The sequence below is a fragment of the Phalangium opilio genome, unplaced genomic scaffold, assembly GCF_054372755.1.
Source record: "Phalangium opilio isolate 3A_F unplaced genomic scaffold, DU_Popi_V2 ptg000079l_1, whole genome shotgun sequence".
Lineage (NCBI taxonomy): Eukaryota > Metazoa > Arthropoda > Arachnida > Opiliones > Phalangiidae > Phalangium > Phalangium opilio.
Window position 1 is genome coordinate 6,495,537 of NW_028324187.1, and position 19,210 is coordinate 6,514,746.

General features: G+C 40.3%; 3 protein-coding genes across 14 annotated transcripts in view; 2 read left to right on the forward strand and 1 right to left on the reverse strand.

Moving 5' to 3' along the window:
* The first annotated feature begins 393 nt into the window (after positions 1-393).
* On the forward strand, positions 394-15,378 carry GlcT (ceramide glucosyltransferase). Its single transcript, XM_089846041.1, has 9 exons — positions 394-694; positions 2,800-2,941; positions 3,054-3,156; positions 4,599-4,700; positions 4,930-5,042; positions 5,117-5,295; positions 5,361-5,447; positions 13,135-13,324; positions 13,418-15,378. The coding sequence occupies exons 1-9, from the start codon at positions 597-599 to the stop codon at positions 13,589-13,591; spliced, it is 1,188 nt and encodes a 395-aa protein (XP_089702167.1). The 5' UTR covers positions 394-596; the 3' UTR covers positions 13,592-15,378.
* Atg10 (Autophagy-related 10) lies at positions 14,439-16,909 on the reverse strand. Its single transcript, XM_089846044.1, has 5 exons — positions 16,753-16,909; positions 16,442-16,656; positions 16,221-16,383; positions 16,061-16,158; positions 14,439-15,982 (listed from the first exon to the last, which is right to left on the reverse strand). Exons 2-5 carry the CDS (start codon positions 16,535-16,537, stop codon positions 15,782-15,784), a joined length of 558 nt encoding a protein of 185 aa, XP_089702170.1. The 5' UTR covers positions 16,538-16,656; positions 16,753-16,909; the 3' UTR covers positions 14,439-15,781.
* Positions 15,479-19,210, forward strand: part of Ssdp (Sequence-specific single-stranded DNA-binding protein) — a 35,103-nt gene continuing 31,371 nt past the window's right edge. For all 12 annotated transcript variants that reach the window (XM_089846035.1, XM_089846029.1, XM_089846036.1 and 9 more), the window contains exons 1-2: positions 15,479-15,607; positions 18,122-18,440. In XM_089846035.1, the coding sequence (XP_089702161.1) occupies positions 18,385-18,440 (56 nt within the window). In that variant the 5' untranslated portion in view covers positions 15,479-15,607; positions 18,122-18,384. The remainder of the gene's footprint in view (positions 15,608-18,121; positions 18,441-19,210) is intronic.

Here is a 19,210-nt window from a genome sequence, read left to right on the forward strand (position 1 = left end):
CTAACTCATTAAAATCAGTAGAAATACAAGAATTATTTCGGGAAATAATCTATCATGAGATCCGCGTCGTTTCTTACTCAGTCTTAGTCATTCAGCATATTTTCATTATCTTCGTGGAAACGTCAAACGCAACATTACGCAATTTTAAAGTTCCATTCCTCCACCGTAACTTCCTTTTTTCGGTATTTAACATTAGGTAAACTACAGTACTACACCTAAGCTTAGTGTGTTCTTTTTCTTGTGACTTTAGTTAGTAAATGTGCCAAGTATTTGTTTAAAAATTAACTCAAAATAATTGTATAATTTTTTTGATTTATTCCAAGGCTTACGAAATCAAGTTTTGGCGGGCATTATAGGATCGAGACTGTCTCTAGTAAATTTGCACCGAAAGCTTCAGCCATTTGTGTCGCAAGAGAGGCCTTGAGATTCAGCAGCTTAATTGCCGGCAGTGACGCGAAAGTACTCGGTGCGGTTAGTGTACCGAAGTCCGCTCCCGTGACTGTGAGTGCTTTCTACGATGGTCGCTCGTAAGCCTAGCTCGGATAGCTGATTCGCGATTAACTATAATTCGCGAAATTAATATCGCGGGGTGGAAAATGGATACCCTGTTCTACGCCCTGTACGGATTAGCCATTGGAATATTCATCGGTTGGTGTTTTGTGTGGTTCATGCACGTTACGGCGATCATCATCGGGTAAGTTCTTTAAGCCTTGGCTAAAATTTAGCGGCCAAATATTGGGCCTTTTTAACGTAGGGTTTAAGACAGCCTTCGGTATAGCTAAAAATGGTAATACGCGTAATATTAGACGGCGTAACGGCTATGGGCTTGAATTGAAAGGGGCCATTGTACGCGTGACGCCCATCGGATAAGGCTTAGGTTCTTTCCCCAAGGATTTCTGGAATGCATTAGAAGTTACCGACGAACTTTCCCCTCTCCACCCTTTTCGACAAATGGGTGTGACTATCCAATTTTTTATAAGAGTTACTATAAACGTTATTTATTCAATTGTTGTTTTAATCGTGTTTAAATTAAGCCATTTAACACCTTAAATTTTAAGTGTAGGGGTAAAACGGAAATGAATCAGGCACAAAGTTATTTAAATCAATTAAGATATTAGATACTATCTCAAAAAAATGGTTAATTTCGGGAAATCTGTCACTTAGAAATGGAATGTTAGAGTACTTGAACTATAATTGCTATTAAATGACTCAAATAATTTCACTGTACATAGCCTAGATGATAAAAAAAATGATAAAATAGTCCTTAATTTTGATTTAGAAAAACACACAGAATAAAATTTTAGAATCCTGGAAATTTTTTTAAAGATGAGACAGTTTTGCCAACGCACTTAAAAATACCTAATTAATAATTGAATTAAACTCCATAAATCTGTGCTAAAAGATCCTTTAAAAACGTCTTAAGGAGGGGGGGGCGATATTAAAATTATAAATTATGCTTTCACTATAAATTCTAAGAAACTAACCGGTTTATGATTTTATGGAACACGCTAAGCACACGTGTTTTTTTAAGTACAAATTTTCTCTTAAAGAAATCATTCTGCGGTCTCTCAAATTGAGGACAAATGAGAGTTTAAAACCTAGGGGCTATTTTTAAGTCTCTTTCCCCCGTCTACCACCACCGCCAATATTATCTATTTGCTTTTTAATTTTTAGTGAAATTAGGGTAACAGACCATGATGAGGTTTACCTGTACCCCATTTTGAATGTCACCAAAAAATCTTGATTAAACACTAATGGCAGTTATCTGATTTTAACACTATTATGGTCTATGGGTAGTTTTAAGTTAGTGCCATTGAATATAAATCTACCTGCTTTATCCATTTGATATTAACTAGGCTTAGCAATATAAGTTTCTTTCTGTGTTATTCATTTTGTTTTTTCTCTTTCTATACGAAATGGGGTCAAAGACGCGATATTACACGCAAAGTTTTCATTAATATTATATTGCTTAAGAAGAAGTATTTGTGTCATAGAGACGCGACGGGAGTGTTTGAATAATTAGTCAGATCAAAGATTAATGAGGCCTTAATTAACGTGTATATAAAATACATACAATAATATTTAAGTGTCTGATACATTAATCAGGGTTCATACAAACCTGGAAAATTCAGGGAAATAAATAGTTGACAAAAACCTCAGGGAAAATTCAGAGAAATTTCCAATTTTTAGTAAAATTAAGGGGAATTTGCGTCAACATGTTTATAAACATACCCTCCATAGGATTAATATTACAGTAAACATTGGAGGCTCGTAACTGTGGTTATATTAGAGATACGGGGATGTCCTTTGATTATGTAATAGTCATATTTGCCCCCCCCCCTCCTTCGTTAACATTTGCTAACGGGAAAAGCCTGGAAAATTCAGGGAAGTATATAAGAAAAACCTGGAAATTTGTTTTCCAAAAGTTGTATGAACCCTGATTAACGGCACTTTAATTATGTTATACACTTGTTAAAGGCTAGAAAATCAATGCTGGTACCTTTATAGAAATGGTCTATGAATGAATATTGTTCTATTTATAAAACTGCTTGGTTCCAAGGGGCTCCTGGTTAGGCTCTATGCTTGAGTTGATTTGGGGGTGAAAGCATATCCTATTAACGTAACCTTGGTATCCCTCCCTAAATAATGTAATTTTCGTTACACCACTACGTATTTTTAATGTGGTTACCATGGATACCATTATAGAATGATGTATTGCATATTGCAGAGAAATTAAAAACCTCATTTGTAATATAAATAATTTGGGGTTTTTTGTTTGGTTTTATTTGGTTTTTTTAGAAAAATCAAATTTCACAAGAAAATTCCCGAGCCTTCTTTAGAAGCTCCACTTCCAGGCGTCTCCATCCTAAAACCACTCTTGGGTGTCGATCCAAATTTATTGATTAATCTAGAAACCTTTTTTACACTTCGTTACCCAAAGGTATGTCCTTAAGAAGTCAATTAAATTGGCCAATATAGTATTTTTATTGATTAAATTATGGATTAAGTATAAGTGACCTCCCTGACGTTGTTGTTGTGGTTTTTTATCATAGTACGAACTCTTGTTTTGTATCCAAGACGAGAGTGATCCTTCCATAATGCTTGTCAATAAATTAATGGAAAAATATCCTAATGTTGATGCCAGAATCTTTTTAGGTATGAATTTTTATCAAATTTTAATGATTTATTGTTGCCAAGGGTCAGGGAATTAAAAATAAGGGTTCTAAAATACGAGGGAATTAAAAATAAGGGTTCTGAAAGATCAGGGAATTAAAAATAAGGGTTCTAAAATACGAGGGAATTAAAAATAAGGGTTCTGAAAGATCAGGGAATTAAAAATAAGGGTTCTAAAAGATCGGGGAATTAAAAGATAAGGGTTCTGAAAGATTGGGGAATTAAAGATAAGGGTTCTGAAAGATTGGGGAATTAAAGATGAGGGTTCTGAAAGATCAGGGAATTAAAAATGAGGGTTCTAAAAGATCGGGGAATTAAAAATGAGGGTTCTGAAAGATCGGGGAATTAAAAATAAGGGTTTTGAAAGATCGGGGAATTAAAAATAAGGGTTTTGAAAGATCGGGGAATTAAAAATAAGGGTTTTGAAAGATCGGGGAATTAAAAAAGGGTTTTGAAAGATCAGGGAATTAAAAATAAGGGTTCTGAAAGATCAGGGAATTAAAAATAAGGGTTCTGAAAGATCAGGGAATTAAAAATAAGGGTTCTGAAAGATCAGGGAATTGAAAATAAGGGTTTTGAAAGATCAGGGAATTGAAAATAAGGGTTTTGAAAGATCAGGGAATTGAAAATAAGGGTTTTGAAAGATCAGGGAATTGAAAATAAGGGTTTTGAAAGATCAGGGAATTGAAAATAAGGGTTTTGAAAGATCAGGGAATTGAAAATAAGGGTTTTGAAAGATCAGGGAATTGAAAATAAGGGTTTTGAAAGATCAGGGAATTGAAAATAAGGGTTTTGAAAGATCAGGGAATTGAAAATAAGGGTTTTGAAAGATCAGGGAATTGAAAATAAGGGTTTTGAAAGATCAGGGAATTGAAAATAAGGGTTTTGAAAGATCAGGGAATTGAAAATAAGGGTTTTGAAAGATCAGGGAATTGAAAATAAGGGTTTTGAAAGGCCAGGGAATTGAAAATAAGGGTTTTGAAAGGCCAGGGAATTGAAAATAAGGGTTCTAAAAGGCCAGGGAATTGAAAATAAGGGTTCTAAAAGGCCAGGGAATTGAAAATAAGGGTTCTAAAAGGCCAGGGAATTGAAAATAAGGGTTCTAAAAGGCCAGGGAATTGAAAATAAGGGTTCTAAAAGGCCAGGGAATTGAAAATAAGGGTTCTAAAAGGCCAGGGAATTGAAAATAAGGGTTCTAAAAGGCCAGGGAATTGAAAATAAGGGTTCTAAAAGGCCAGGGAATTGAAAATAAGGGTTTTTTCTATGGATTTAAAGTCAGGGGAATAGGAAAACATACAGATCAGGGTAATGTCAGGGAATTGGTCTTAGAGGTAAAGGCAAAATCAAAGAACTTTAGTCTATAATTTTTAAAGGAATTTTAAGACGTTTTTTTTTTGATAAATATTTGCTCTTGATATTTTCAGGGGGTATCAAAGTTGGTATCAATCCAAAAATCAATAACATGCAACCAGGATATCTAGCTGCCAAATATGATCTCATTGTAGTCTCTGATAGCGGTATTAAAAGTAAGTGTACATCTAGGGGGAAAAAACCGAAACCCCTCCTCCCCTCCCCTACACCATACCTAATTTGTTTTTGACGAAAAATTGCTCAATGTACATACAAGATCTATACATTTGTAACCTTGAAAATTGTTGTTTTTCTAAAGAAGGAAGAATTGTCGGAAATGATTTTATTTCGTTTTTAGATTTCCTTGTTTGATTGCTTATATATTTTTTTTTTTGCTTTTTGCAGTGAAAGAGGACACTTTGCTGGACATGGTGTACACTTTAAAGGATGACGTTGCCGAGGTTCATCAAATGCCGTTTACTTGTGATCGTCGAGGCTTTCCAGCCATTCTGGAAAAAGTAAATAGGCCCGGGAAAACTAATTTTTAACTTTTTTTGGGTTGGAAGGAAATTAAGTAATTTTGTTATTTAAGGTTTACTTTGGTACGGCGCATGCGCGAATTTATTTATGCGCGGAATTGTTGGGTATAAATTGCGCGACAGGAATGTCTATTCTCATGAGGAAGAAACTTTTAGATGAAGTTGGAGGAATTGCCGCCTTCTCTAATTATTTAGCCGAAGATTACTTCTTTGCTAAATCATTTATTGACAGGTAAACTTCTTAACTATCTCTCCTAATTATTTTTAAACTAATTAAATCGTTTTTATTTATTATAGAAAGTGGAAAGTTCGAATTACTTCCCAACCTGCTTGGCAAAACTCTGGTGTTTCTGATATTTCAATGTTTCAGGATCGCCTCATGAGGTTAATTGAAATTATCTATTTCGGCCCTGAAAGCGGGTCCGTTTCGGCCCTGAAAACGGGTCCGATTCGTCCTTAAAAACGAGTCCGATTTGGGGTTAAAAACGGGTCCGATTCGGCCCCAAAAAATGGTCCGATTTGGGGTTATAAACGGGTCCGATTCGGCCCCAAAAAATGGTCCGATTTGGGGTTATAAACGGGTCCGATTCGGCCCCAAAAAATGGTCCGATTCGGGGTTATAAACGGGTCCGATTCGGCCCCAAAAAATGGTCCGATTTGGGGTTATAAACGGGTCCGATTCGGCCCCAAAAAATGGTCCGATTCGGGGTTATAAACGGGTCCGATTCGGCCCCAAAAAATGGTCCGATTCGGGGTTATAAACGGGTCCGATTCGGCCCCAAAAAATGGTCCGATTCGGGGTTATAAACGGGTGCGATTCGGCCCCAAAAAATGGTCCGATTCGGGGTTATAAAAGGGTCCGATTCGGGGTTATAAACGGGTGCGATTCGGCCCCAAAAAATGGTCCGATTCGGGGTTATAAAAGGGTCCGATTCGGGGTTATAAACGGGTGCGATTCGGCCCCAAAAAATGGTCCGATTCGGGGTTATAAAAGGGTCCGATTCGGGGTTATAAACGGGTGCGATTCGGCCCCAAAAAATGGTCCGATTCGGGGTTATAAACGGGTGCGATTCGGCCCCAAAAAATGGTCCGATTCGGGGTTATAAAAGGGTCCGATTCGGGATTATAAACGGGTGCGATTCGGCCCCAAAAAGGGTCCGATTCGGGGTTATAAACGGGTGCGATTCGGGCCCAAAAAGGGTCCGATTCGGGCCTAAAAGGGGTCCGATTCGGGGTTATAAACGGGTGCGATTCGGGGTTATAAACGGGTGCGATTCGGGCCCAAAAAATGGTCCGATTTGGGGTTATAAACGGGTCCGATTCGGCCCCAAAAAATGGTCCGATTCGGGGTTATAAACGGGTCCGATTCGGCCCCAAAAAATGGTCCGATTCGGGGTTATAAACGGGTGCGATTCGGCCCCAAAAAATGGTCCGATTCGGGGTTATAAAAGGGTCCGATTCGGGGTTATAAACGGGTGCGATTCGGCCCCAAAAAATGGTCCGATTCGGGGTTATAAAAGGGTCCGATTCGGGGTTATAAACGGGTGCGATTCGGCCCCAAAAAATGGTCCGATTCGGGGTTATAAACGGGTGCGATTCGGCCCCAAAAAATGGTCCGATTCGGGGTTATAAAAGGGTCCGATTCGGGATTATAAACGGGTGCGATTCGGCCCCAAAAAGGGTCCGATTCGGGGTTATAAACGGGTGCGATTCGGGCCCAAAAAGGGTCCGATTCGGGCCTAAAAGGGGTCCGATTCGGGGTTATAAACGGGTGCGATTCGGGGTTATAAACGGGTGCGATTCGGGGTTATAAACGGGTGCGATTCGGGCCCAAAAATGGTCCGATTCGGGGTTATAAACGGGTCCGATTCGGCCCCAAAAAATGGTCCGATTTGGGGTTATAAACGGGTCCGATTCGGCCCCAAAAAATGGTCCGATTCGGGGTTATAAACGGGTCCGATTCGGCCCCAAAAAATGGTCCGATTCGGGGTTATAAACGGGTCCGATTCGGCCCCAAAAAATGGTCCGATTCGGGGTTATAAACGGGTGCGATTCGGCCCCAAAAAATGGTCCGATTCGGGGTTATAAACGGGTGCGATTCGGCCCCAAAAAATGGTCCGATTTGGGGTTATAAACGGGTCCGATTCGGCCCCAAAAAATGGTCCGATTTGGGGTTATAAACGGGTCCGATTCGGCCCCAAAAAATGGTCCGATTCGGGGTTATAAACGGGTCCGATTCGACCCCAAAAAATGGTCCGATTTGGGGTTATAAACGGGTCCGATTCGGCCCCAAAAAATGGTCCGATTCGGGGTTATAAACGGGTCCGATTCGGCCCCAAAAAATGGTCCGATTCGGGGTTATAAACGGGTCCGATTCGGCCCCAAAAAATGGTCCGATTCGGGGTTATAAACGGGTGCGATTCGGCCCCAAAAAATGGTCCGATTCGGGGTTATAAAAGGGTCCGATTCGGGGTTATAAACGGGTGCGATTCGGCCCCAAAAAATGGTCCGATTCGGGGTTATAAAAGGGTCCGATTCGGGGTTATAAAAGGGTCCGATTCGGGGTTATAAACGGGTGCGATTCGGCCCCAAAAAATGGTCCGATTCGGGGTTATAAACGGGTGCGATTCGGCCCCAAAAAATGGTCCGATTTGGGGTTATAAACGGGTCCGATTCGGCCCCAAAAAATGGTCCGATTTGGGGTTATAAACGGGTCCGATTCGGCCCCAAAAAATGGTCCGATTCGGGGTTATAAACGGGTCCGATTCGACCCCAAAAAATGGTCCGATTTGGGGTTATAAACGGGTCCGATTCGGCCCCAAAAAATGGTCCGATTCGGGGTTATAAACGGGTCCGATTCGGCCCCAAAAAATGGTCCGATTCGGGGTTATAAACGGGTCCGATTCGGCCCCAAAAAATGGTCCGATTCGGGGTTATAAACGGGTGCGATTCGGCCCCAAAAAATGGTCCGATTCGGGGTTATAAAAGGGTCCGATTCGGGGTTATAAACGGGTGCGATTCGGCCCCAAAAAATGGTCCGATTCGGGGTTATAAAAGGGTCCGATTCGGGGTTATAAAAGGGTCCGATTCGGGGTTATAAACGGGTGCGATTCGGCCCCAAAAAATGGTCCGATTCGGGGTTATAAAAGGGTCCGATTCGGGGTTATAAACGGGTGCGATTCGGCCCCAAAAAATGGTCCGATTCGGGGTTATAAACGGGTGCGATTCGGCCCCAAAAAATGGTCCGATTCGGGGTTATAAAAGGGTCCGATTCGGGATTATAAACGGGTGCGATTCGGCCCCAAAAAGGGTCCGATTCGGGGTTATAAACGGGTGCGATTCGGGCCCAAAAAGGGTCCGATTCGGGCCTAAAAGGGGTCCGATTCGGGGTTATAAACGGGTGCGATTCGGGGTTATAAACGGGTGCGATTCGGGCCCAAAAAATGGTCCGATTTGGGGTTATAAACGGGTGCGATTCGGCCCCAAAAAATGGTCCGATTCGGGGTTATAAACGGGTCCGATTCGGCCCCAAAAAATGGTCCGATTCGGGGTTATAAACGGGTCCGATTCGGCCCCAAAAAATGGTCCGATTCGGGGTTATAAACGGGTCCGATTCGGCCCCAAAAAATGGTCCGATTCGGGGTTATAAACGGGTCCGATTCGGCCCCAAAAAATGGTCCGATTCGGGGTTATAAACGGGTGCGATTCGGCCCCAAAAAATGGTCCGATTCGGGGTTATAAACGGGTGCGATTCGGCCCCAAAAAATGGTCCGATTCGGGGTTATAAAAGGGTGCGATTCGGCCCCAAAAATGGTCCGATTCGGGGTTATAAAAGGGTCCGATTCGGGGTTATAAACGGGTGCGATTCGGCCCCAAAAAATGGTCCGATTCGGGGTTATAAAAGGGTCCGATTCGGGGTTATAAACGGGTGCGATTCGGCCCCAAAAAATGGTCCGATTCGGGGTTATAAAAGGGTCCGATTCGGGATTATAAACGGGTGCGATTCGGCCCCAAAAAGGGTCCGATTCGGGGTTATAAACGGGTGCGATTCGGGCCCAAAAAGGGTCCGATTCGGGCCTAAAAGGGGTCCGATTCGGGGTTATAAACGGGTGCGATTCGGGGTTATAAACGGGTGCGATTCGGGCCCAAAAAATGGTCCGATTCGGGGTTATAAACGGGTCCGATTCGGCCCCAAAAAATGGTCCGATTCGGGGTTATAAACGGGTCCGATTCGGCCCCAAAAAATGGTCCGATTCGGGGTTATAAACGGGTCCGATTCGGCCCCAAAAAATGGTCCGATTCGGGGTTATAAAAGGGTCCGATTCGGGATTATAAACGGGTGCGATTCGGCCCCAAAAAGGGTCCGATTCGGGGTTATAAACGGGTGCGATTCGGCCCCAAAAAGGGTCCGATTCGGGGTTATAAACGGGTGCGATTCGGGCCCAAAAAGGGTCCGATTCGGGCCTAAAAGGGGTCCGATTCGGGGTTATAAACGGGTGCGATTCGGGGTTATAAACGGGTGCGATTCGGGCCCAAAAATGGTCCGATTCGGGGTTATAAACGGGTCCGATTCGGCCCCAAAAAATGGTCCGATTCGGGGTTATAAACGGGTGCGATTCGGCCCCAAAAAATGGTCCGATTCGGGGTTATAAAAGGGTCCGATTCGGGATTATAAACGGGTGCGATTCGGCCCCAAAAAGGGTCCGATTCGGGGTTATAAACGGGTGCGATTCGGGCCCAAAAAGGGTCCGATTCGGGCCTAAAAGGGGTCCGATTCGGGGTTATAAACGGGTGCGATTCGGGGTTATAAACGGGTGCGATTCGGGCCCAAAAAATGGTCCGATTCGGGGTTATAAAAGGGTCCGATTCGGGATTATAAACGGGTGCGATTCGGCCCCAAAAAGGGTCCGATTCGGGGTTATAAACGGGTGCGATTCGGTCCCAAAAAGGGTCCGATTCGGGGTTATAAACGGGTGCGATTCGGGCCCAAAAAGGGTCCGATTCGGGCCTAAAAGGGGTCCGATTCGGGGTTATAAACGGGTCCGATTCGGGGTTATAAACGGGTGCGATTCGGCCCCAAAAAATGGTCCGATTCGGGGTTATAAAAGGGTCCGATTCGGGATTATAAACGGGTGCGATTCGGCCCCAAAAAGGGTCCGATTCGGGGTTATAAACGGGTGCGATTCGGGCCCAAAAAGGGTCCGATTCGGGCCTAAAAGGGGTCCGATTCGGGGTTATAAACGGGTGCGATTCGGGGTTATAAACGGGTGCGATTCGGGCCCAAAAAATGGTCCGATTTGGGGTTATAAACGGGTGCGATTCGGCCCCAAAAAATGGTCCGATTCGGGGTTATAAACGGGTCCGATTCGGCCCCAAAAAATGGTCCGATTCGGGGTTATAAACGGGTCCGATTCGGCCCCAAAAAATGGTCCGATTCGGGGTTATAAACGGGTCCGATTCGGCCCCAAAAAATGGTCCGATTCGGGGTTATAAACGGGTCCGATTCGGCCCCAAAAAATGGTCCGATTCGGGGTTATAAACGGGTGCGATTCGGCCCCAAAAAATGGTCCGATTCGGGGTTATAAAAGGGTCCGATTCGGGGTTATAAACGGGTGCGATTCGGCCCCAAAAAATGGTCCGATTCGGGGTTATAAAAGGGTCCGATTCGGGGTTATAAACGGGTGCGATTCGGCCCCAAAAAATGGTCCGATTCGGGGTTATAAACGGGTGCGATTCGGCCCCAAAAAATGGTCCGATTCGGGGTTATAAAAGGGTCCGATTCGGGATTATAAACGGGTGCGATTCGGCCCCAAAAAGGGTCCGATTCGGGGTTATGAACGGGTGCGATTCGGGCCCAAAAAGGGTCCGATTCGGGCCTAAAAGGGGTCCGATTCGGGGTTATAAACGGGTGCGATTCGGGCCCAAAAAATGGTCCGATTCGGGGTTATAAACGGGTCCGATTCGGCCCCAAAAAATGGTCCGATTCGGGGTTATAAACGGGTCCGATTCGGCCCCAAAAAATGGTCCGATTCGGGGTTATAAACGGGTCCGATTCGGCCCCAAAAAATGGTCCGATTCGGGGTTATAAAAGGGTCCGATTCGGGATTATAAACGGGTGCGATTCGGCCCCAAAAAGGGTCCGATTCGGGGTTATAAACGGGTGCGATTCGGCCCCAAAAAGGGTCCGATTCGGGGTTATAAACGGGTGCGATTCGGGCCCAAAAAGGGTCCGATTCGGGCCTAAAAGGGGTCCGATTCGGGGTTATAAACGGGTGCGATTCGGGGTTATAAACGGGTGCGATTCGGGCCCAAAAAATGGTCCGATTCGGGGTTATAAACGGGTCCGATTCGGCCCCAAAAAATGGTCCGATTCGGGGTTATAAACGGGTGCGATTCGGCCCCAAAAAATGGTCCGATTCGGGGTTATAAAAGGGTCCGATTCGGGATTATAAACGGGTGCGATTCGGCCCCAAAAAGGGTCCGATTCGGGGTTATAAACGGGTGCGATTCGGGCCCAAAAAGGGTCCGATTCGGGCCTAAAAGGGGTCCGATTCGGGGTTATAAACGGGTGCGATTCGGGGTTATAAACGGGTGCGATTCGGGCCCAAAAAATGGTCCGATTCGGGGTTATAAAAGGGTCCGATTCGGGATTATAAACGGGTGCGATTCGGCCCCAAAAAGGGTCCGATTCGGGGTTATAAACGGGTGCGATTCGGTCCCAAAAAGGGTCCGATTCGGGGTTATAAACGGGTGCGATTCGGGCCCAAAAAGGGTCCGATTCGGGCCTAAAAGGGGTCCGATTCGGGGTTATAAACGGGTGCGATTCGGGGTTATAAACGGGTGCGATTCGGGCCCAAAAAATGGTCCGATTCGGGGTTATAAAAGGGTCCGATTCGGGATTATAAACGGGTGCGATTCGGCCCCAAAAAGGGTCCGATTCGGGGTTATAAACGGGTGCGATTCGGGCCCAAAAAGGGTCCGATTCGGGCCTAAAAGGGGTCCGATTCGGGGTTATAAACGGGTGCGATTCGGGGTTATAAACGGGTGCGATTCGGGGTTATAAACGGGTGCGATTCGGGGTTATAAACGGGTGCGATTCGGGGTTATAAACGGGTGCGATTCGGGGTTATAAACGGGTGCGATTCGGGGTTATAAACGGGTGCGATTCGGGGTTATAAACGGGTGCGATTCGGGAACAAAAACGGTCTGATTCGGGGTTATAAACGGGTGCGATTCGGTCCCAAAAAGGGTCCGATTCGGGGTTATAAATGGGTCCGATTCGACCCTAAAACGGGTCCGATTCGGGGTTATAAATGGGTTCAATTCGGTCCCAAAAAGGGTCCGATTCGGGGTTATAAATGGGTCCGATTCGGTCCCAAAAAGGGTCCGATTCGGTCCCAAAAAGGGTCCGATTCGGGGTTATAAATGGGTCCGATTCGGTCCCAAAAAGGGTCCGATTCGGGGTTATAAATGGGTCCGATTCGGTCCCAAAAAGGGTCCGATTCGGGGTTATAAATGGGTCCGATTCGGTCCCAAAAAGGGTCCGATTCGGGGTTATAAATGGGTCCGATTCGGTCCCAAAAAGGGTCCGATTCGGGGTTATAAATGGGTCCGATTCGGTCCCAAAAAGGGTCCGATTCGGGGTTATAAATGGGTCCGATTCGGTCCCAAAAAGGGTCCGATTCGGGGTTATAAATGGGTCCGATTCGGTCCCAAAAAGGGTCCGATTCGGGGTTATAAATGGGTCCGATTCGGTCCCAAAAAGGGTCCGATTCGGGGTTATAAATGGGTCCGATTCGGTCCCAAAAAGGGTCCGATTCGGGGTTATAAATGGGTCCGATTCGGTCCCAAAAAGGGTCCGATTCGGGGTTATAAATGGGTCCGATTCGGTCCCAAAAAGGGTCCGATTCGGGGTTATAAATGGGTCCGATTCGGTCCCAAAAAGGGTCCGATTCGACCCTAAAAAAGGGTCCGATTCGGGGTTATAAACTGGTCCGACTCGGCCCCAAAAAGAGTCCGATTCGGGGTTAAAAACTTAGTCTTAATTTGGCTTTAATTATAATTTTTTCAGGTGGGCCAAGTTAAGGATACCTATGGTTCCATTAACGGCTTTCTTTGAACCATTGTCCGAGTGCATGTTACTGGGAACGTTAGCGGCGTGGGCCATTAACTTCTTATTTCAATGCGACGTCTTTGTAGTTTTCCTAGTCCATGTCCTAGTCTGGTTTCTATTAGACTGGATACTACTTTGTATTATACAGGTAAGTCCTCAAACCTTTACCTTCACACGGAGAGAGTCTCTTTTGACAGTAAGTAAAATTGTTACCTATTTTTTATTTGGGCATCGCGTTCAGAATGGGTCACATCCATTCAGTAAATGGGATTTTGTCATCGCTTGGATGTTTCGCGAGTGTTCCGCTGTTTATCTATTTCTTAAAGCGTTATGGAACCCCCAAATTCGTTGGAGGACAGGCACTTACAAAATTAGATGGGGTGGACTAGCTGAAGAAGTTAAACCAAAGACGTAGTGTAGTTAATTAGTTTCCAATTACAATTAAAAATAATTAAGAAATTTATTACCGGGAATTTCAAAGAAACAAAAAAACCCAGAAAAAAGAATTAAAATACGGCCATGAAAATGGTTTTTTAAGTTACTACCAAAACGCGAAAGTGCGGCGCTACTAACGAAGATGATTTCGCGTGAAAACAAATTAATTTATTCGCGTGAAAACAAATTAAAGAATTCGCGTGAAAACAAATTTAAATAAATCGACGTTCAACTGTGATAAACATTAAAAAAAATAAACGCTACTCAGAACTCGTAACGTAACGAAAGAAAGAATTAGATTACAATTTATTAAAAAATATAAAAATAAAAACTACCCCCAAGCTTTATTATTAGAGACTTACTTTAAATATTTAGTTTAAAAATTTAATTTCTTGTTTAGTTTAGTTTAGTTGAGTTTAAAAGAAAAATTAAAAAACACGTTAATTTTTATTTAAAAGAAAATTGACAATAATACATTGAAAGAAAAGAAAAAAAAAGAAATACCCAATAAATTTTTAATTAAATTTGATTTACAATTGAATTAGTCGTAATTTTCACATTAATTATGAAATTTCAAGGAAAAAAATTTAAGGGAATGTGTAAGGATAAATAAATACTTCTGTCATGCTGGTTTTGACGGAATGTAAAGGGACAGTAAACTGAAAAGAAAAACAAAAAAAAAACAACAAAAAATAGGAAATTAAAAGCAATTTTAGATTATGAAATTTTAACGTTGCCAAACAAGTAATTGTTAATTTAATTAAATTAAATTAAATTAATCAGGAAAAACAAACACAATTGTTTTTCAAATTAATTAATTAATTAGGTTCTTTTTTTTTTTTTTTAATTTTTTTATGTTTAAACTTAGCAACAACACACGTAGACTCTCTTCATAAAAAAATAAATAAACCATTTTTAAAACGTGTTTCCATAGTCGATAAATAAACAAACAAACAAATAAACAAACAACAATAAAAGTAGAAAAAGACAATTTTTTAATTGTGGTACAAATTAATTAAAATAGATAAAATTTAATTATAAAAAAAAATAATTTTTTCTTTATCAGTATTTTTAGAGAAAGAGTTTTAAAATAGAAAAATATTTGAAATTTAAATAAAAGTTTTATTAAATTAATTTTAACATTAATTAATTAATAGCTTCTTTAAAAAAAAATAAAAAAAATGTTAATTTTTTTTTAATTATTTTCGGTTACAAATTTAAATTGGGACCATTAATTAATGTTCAGAAATTAAATATTTAAATTTAATTGACATTCCCCGTTTATTTCTAATCCTACTAAATATTCGTAGATGTTAAAATTAATTTATAATAAAACGTAATTAATTAATTAAATAAATAATTTCTCTCCCGCAAATTTTGAGTCAATGTTAGTCGTGTAATTCTTCCAACAAAAAAAAATATTAATTAGCTGTAATTGTGTTCTAATTAAGCAACCAAAAAAAAAATGTGAAAAAAAAAATAATCTCTAGGTTACAAGTGCGTGCCTTTTCAATAGGGTGGAATTTGAACAATAAAACTACTAAACTATATAATTAATAGCATTGGAAATTAAATTTTGTAAAAATATTCAGATTAATTTTTAATGGCTATTGGAACAACTTTTTTATATACAATGTTAAAAAGCTAAGCTCTCAATTTGTATTTGAACGCTGCGCTTCTATTCAATATTGTACATTTTTTCCTTTCCAATATTTCGACATTAAATAAGATTTATAATTATAATAAAAATAATTATTACAATAGGAAGTTTGAAAAGTTCGTTAACTTCGTTTCAAAAATAAGCGGGAAACTCGTCTATTGGTTCAGCCAATCAAATCGCTGCATTTCTGAGTCTCTCCCCTAAGGACGCCGCCATTATTAGCTTTGGATCGGACCGTTTGAGTAAATTTGTTAAAACTTTACTCAAGTCGTGTTTCGCCTTTATTTCTAATTGGATTACTAATTAAATCACCTAATTTCGACGCCGGAATTATTCGTAAGTATAATTTGAATCATTCTTAGCAATTATTTAACGTAATTCATCGATAAGTCGTGGAAAATAGATTAATTTCGCTAAGCCTTGGTCAAAATAAAAGCCATGCTTCAAAACAAGTATTGTTTATGTTCACACTCAGACGCGTGCGCTTACCGTTTTTTGAATAATTAGGCTCTAATAAGTTATTGAATCATTTTTATTAAATTTATTTAAGTGTAGAGCGTATTTTGGATCAATTTTTAAACCAATAACTGGTCCAACAGAACTAAGCCAAGATATCAAATAATTTGCACCATTCAGATTTAATTGGCCCATTAGTTCTTTGGTGTTACAAGGGTGTAGGGTGTAAAATGGTCTACCTAATATGGGATGCTCCTGAAATTGAATTGACACCATTTAAATTGAGATTAGTTTAATGGCCCCATTTTAACTACCAAAATAGATAAATTATACCTGTTGTGTTAACATGGACCATTTACAATATTCAAGTTGTGTTGAATATAATTTAGGAACTCTATCCCATATTTCTTCTAATTTTAATAAACTTCCATCTAGAATTATGATAGCTTTTAATTTTAATCCAATTAAACAGTTAATTAATTAAAAAGCCAACCTTGTTTGTAAACATTGAAATATAACACAGGTACATTATAGCTTGAACTATAAACTATGTGAAATTCATAGGTCAATAACAATGGCACACTATCTTCTTCATTATTTCCCAATGGATCCTGAACTATTGTTTTTTTAACAAGATACATTGTTAAAGGTTCATCCTAATTAAGGAAAAATTATTACAGCTTGTAATTAACACTTGTAAAAAATTTATTTTACCTTTTTACTAATTATTCCCCATCTGTCATTTAAACTATTAGAAATTTCAATAAATTTCATAGCTTCTTCACGAAATGTTTCATAATTTAAACTCATTTTGACAACACTGCTGATTTGAAACACGTGAATTTCAAAATAGGCGGGTTTTTTTCCCCATAGATTCCAATCCAATCAAGGTTGGTAAATTTCTTAAGCCTTGGCGGAAAAATAGATCGCTATATATGTATAGGGTGAAAAGGTCAATACGATCGCAATTATTTTCCTTGTTTATTTATTTGTTTGTTTGTTTGTGCATAATAATTCGCACTTACTCGGCGATTGTTGAGATATTATAAAGGTTTATTTTCCTTAATTTCACGGTGTAGATCTTAGATTCGGTTTTCTTTTGGTTCTAACTAACTCGCCCCCTATTTTTATGTGCTATATATTAATTTTAAATTTCTTAGTTTTAAATTATTCCGTGCTTAAAATTTAATTAAAATGAAATTGTTTTCCTTTAATATCTTTACGATAAATTTATAATTCTAGTTAAAGTTTAGTTTTGTTTTCAGAATTTAGATGGCGCTTTAGGCTTAAAATATTTGTATCTTTTGGGGGGTCGTTCGTAAAGTTTCGAATAGATAATTGTATTGACATTAAATAATAATGAGAAACCAAGGCTTAGGAACATTGGACTTTTAAAAATTTACTTCGAATTTTCAAAGTGATGCTTTAGAGTATGACAACTTGGAGTTAAGAATTACAGAAGGACCTTTTTGGCATTAATCATTAATACGTAGAAATGTCATTTCGTTCTCTTGTATGATTTGAACCAAGGCTTAGTAAAATTTGATTAAAATATAACCAAGAATGAACAACCTCGGTAACGTCATTCCACCATCATGGTAAGGTCATACCGGGGTCAAAGACCGGATGACAATTCCCCTCCCACTCCCAGAAAAAAAAACAAAATTATATTTATACACGACCCCTTTCAAATTAAAAGAATTTGACGAAAAATTAAGATTAATTCATCCACTTTTTAATTTTTTAATTTAATAATGAAAATCAGTCAATTTAATTTAAACAATGTTAACATTTGAAAAAAAAAGTAATTTGTAATTTTTTTAAAAGAAAAATAAGTAAATAGAATTCAATAAGTAACTTTTCATTAGACTATTTTTAATTAACTTAATTAGAAGTGTAAAATGATAAATCGTATGGAGAGAAGAGAGTAGGGGGTAAAGGGTAATTAAAAAAGAGTAAAACTAAAGGTAATCAACTTATAAATAAATTTTCTCAATAGGTAGATCTTGTATTTAATATTATTGTAAAGCCAAAGCCGGCCGCCCGATTCCCTTACATAGTTTTGCACTTTTTCTTCCTATATTGTTGACGACAAGTTAACTTCGCAGCCTTAATTACCCTCAGTTCCCGCCATTTTATCCACGGTAACCCCGCCAAAGGAAAATGACGTTGCAACGGGCAGTTACGTTAACCGCTATCCTTCCCCGCGCGACACTAACGCCCCCTATAATGGCCAACTACCCGAAAAAAGCAAAAAACCGTTTTTAAATTTAGGCCTAAAATGGACTTCATTTACGATGTAATATCTTTAAAATTTAAAACTCAGTATTAGTATTAGCAGTTAGGCCCGAATTAGGATTTAGTTTCGACGTTGTTATTTTAATTTGTTGATAGGGAGGAGTGGATTAGCGCGCGGAACAGCCTGTAGTTTCCCGCCAATGGTAGCCGGGGAAACTTTGCCGTGACGTAAACTCTCTGGTTTACGGGGAGATTTTGGCCGCCGAGCGCGTACAGAGGCTACCCTACTAGAAGCGGCAGCCAAGTCGGGAGAGCGTTCCGTGCTTTTTTAGTGACGGAATCAATTGATGTTTCTATGGTAACAAGGTCGGTGTCGTCTTGAATGCCTTGACAGGTGCGTGTCAGTTAAAGTTCACAGCATGTACGCCAAAGGAAAGGCTTCGACGGTACCCTCCGATGCTCAAGCTAGAGAAAAGTAAGTACAATTTGACCATAAAATACCCCGGAAAACTGACCCCTATCCCGTGAACCCACGCCGGCCTCCATCGGTACCTTTGGCGGCCACCAATTAGCTCCGAACCGTACCGTCCATTACCAAAAGCCCCCGCTCAAAATCTTTCTCTTCCGCTTCTGATAACTTCCATATAAGCCTAATCTATCCCGCTTATCATTCGCTGTAGGCCAATTTTTCAAAACAGAAACGTGTAATCGGCTTGATTGTGACTTCTTTTGTGGAGTTCTTACTTAATACTTCCCCATAGCCAAGGCTTAACGTCAAAATGATCAAATGAAGGTTTTAATCTCTTAATTAAGATATTGAAGCTCGTATAATTGTGGTTTTATTCGAAATATACAATAAATAATATGTTTTGATCATATTTTCGTGTAAATTTGTTTATTTTCGTCGTCGTTTCATAGTTTTTACGTACACTCGTTAAGCCTCGGCTGTTATGGATAATGGTGGGGTTTATAATATTATCAATGGACACGTTTAGCGTAATATTTATCGTAGGGGGTTTGTGTAGCGCCACTTTTTATATTCCTATTTTAAAAGAAATCATGTGTAAAAGGCTTAGCTAATGTCAACCATGCATGTAAGAACTCCGAATCGCCATAAGTAACGTAAAACTCCTAAGTGTGACAAACTCCATCTAATCTGTCGAACTAGTTCTGATAAGTGGAGAACTTAAGATCTTAAGTTTGTGTAATAATAATTAGACCCTATTTTTTTGATCGTGTGTTTAC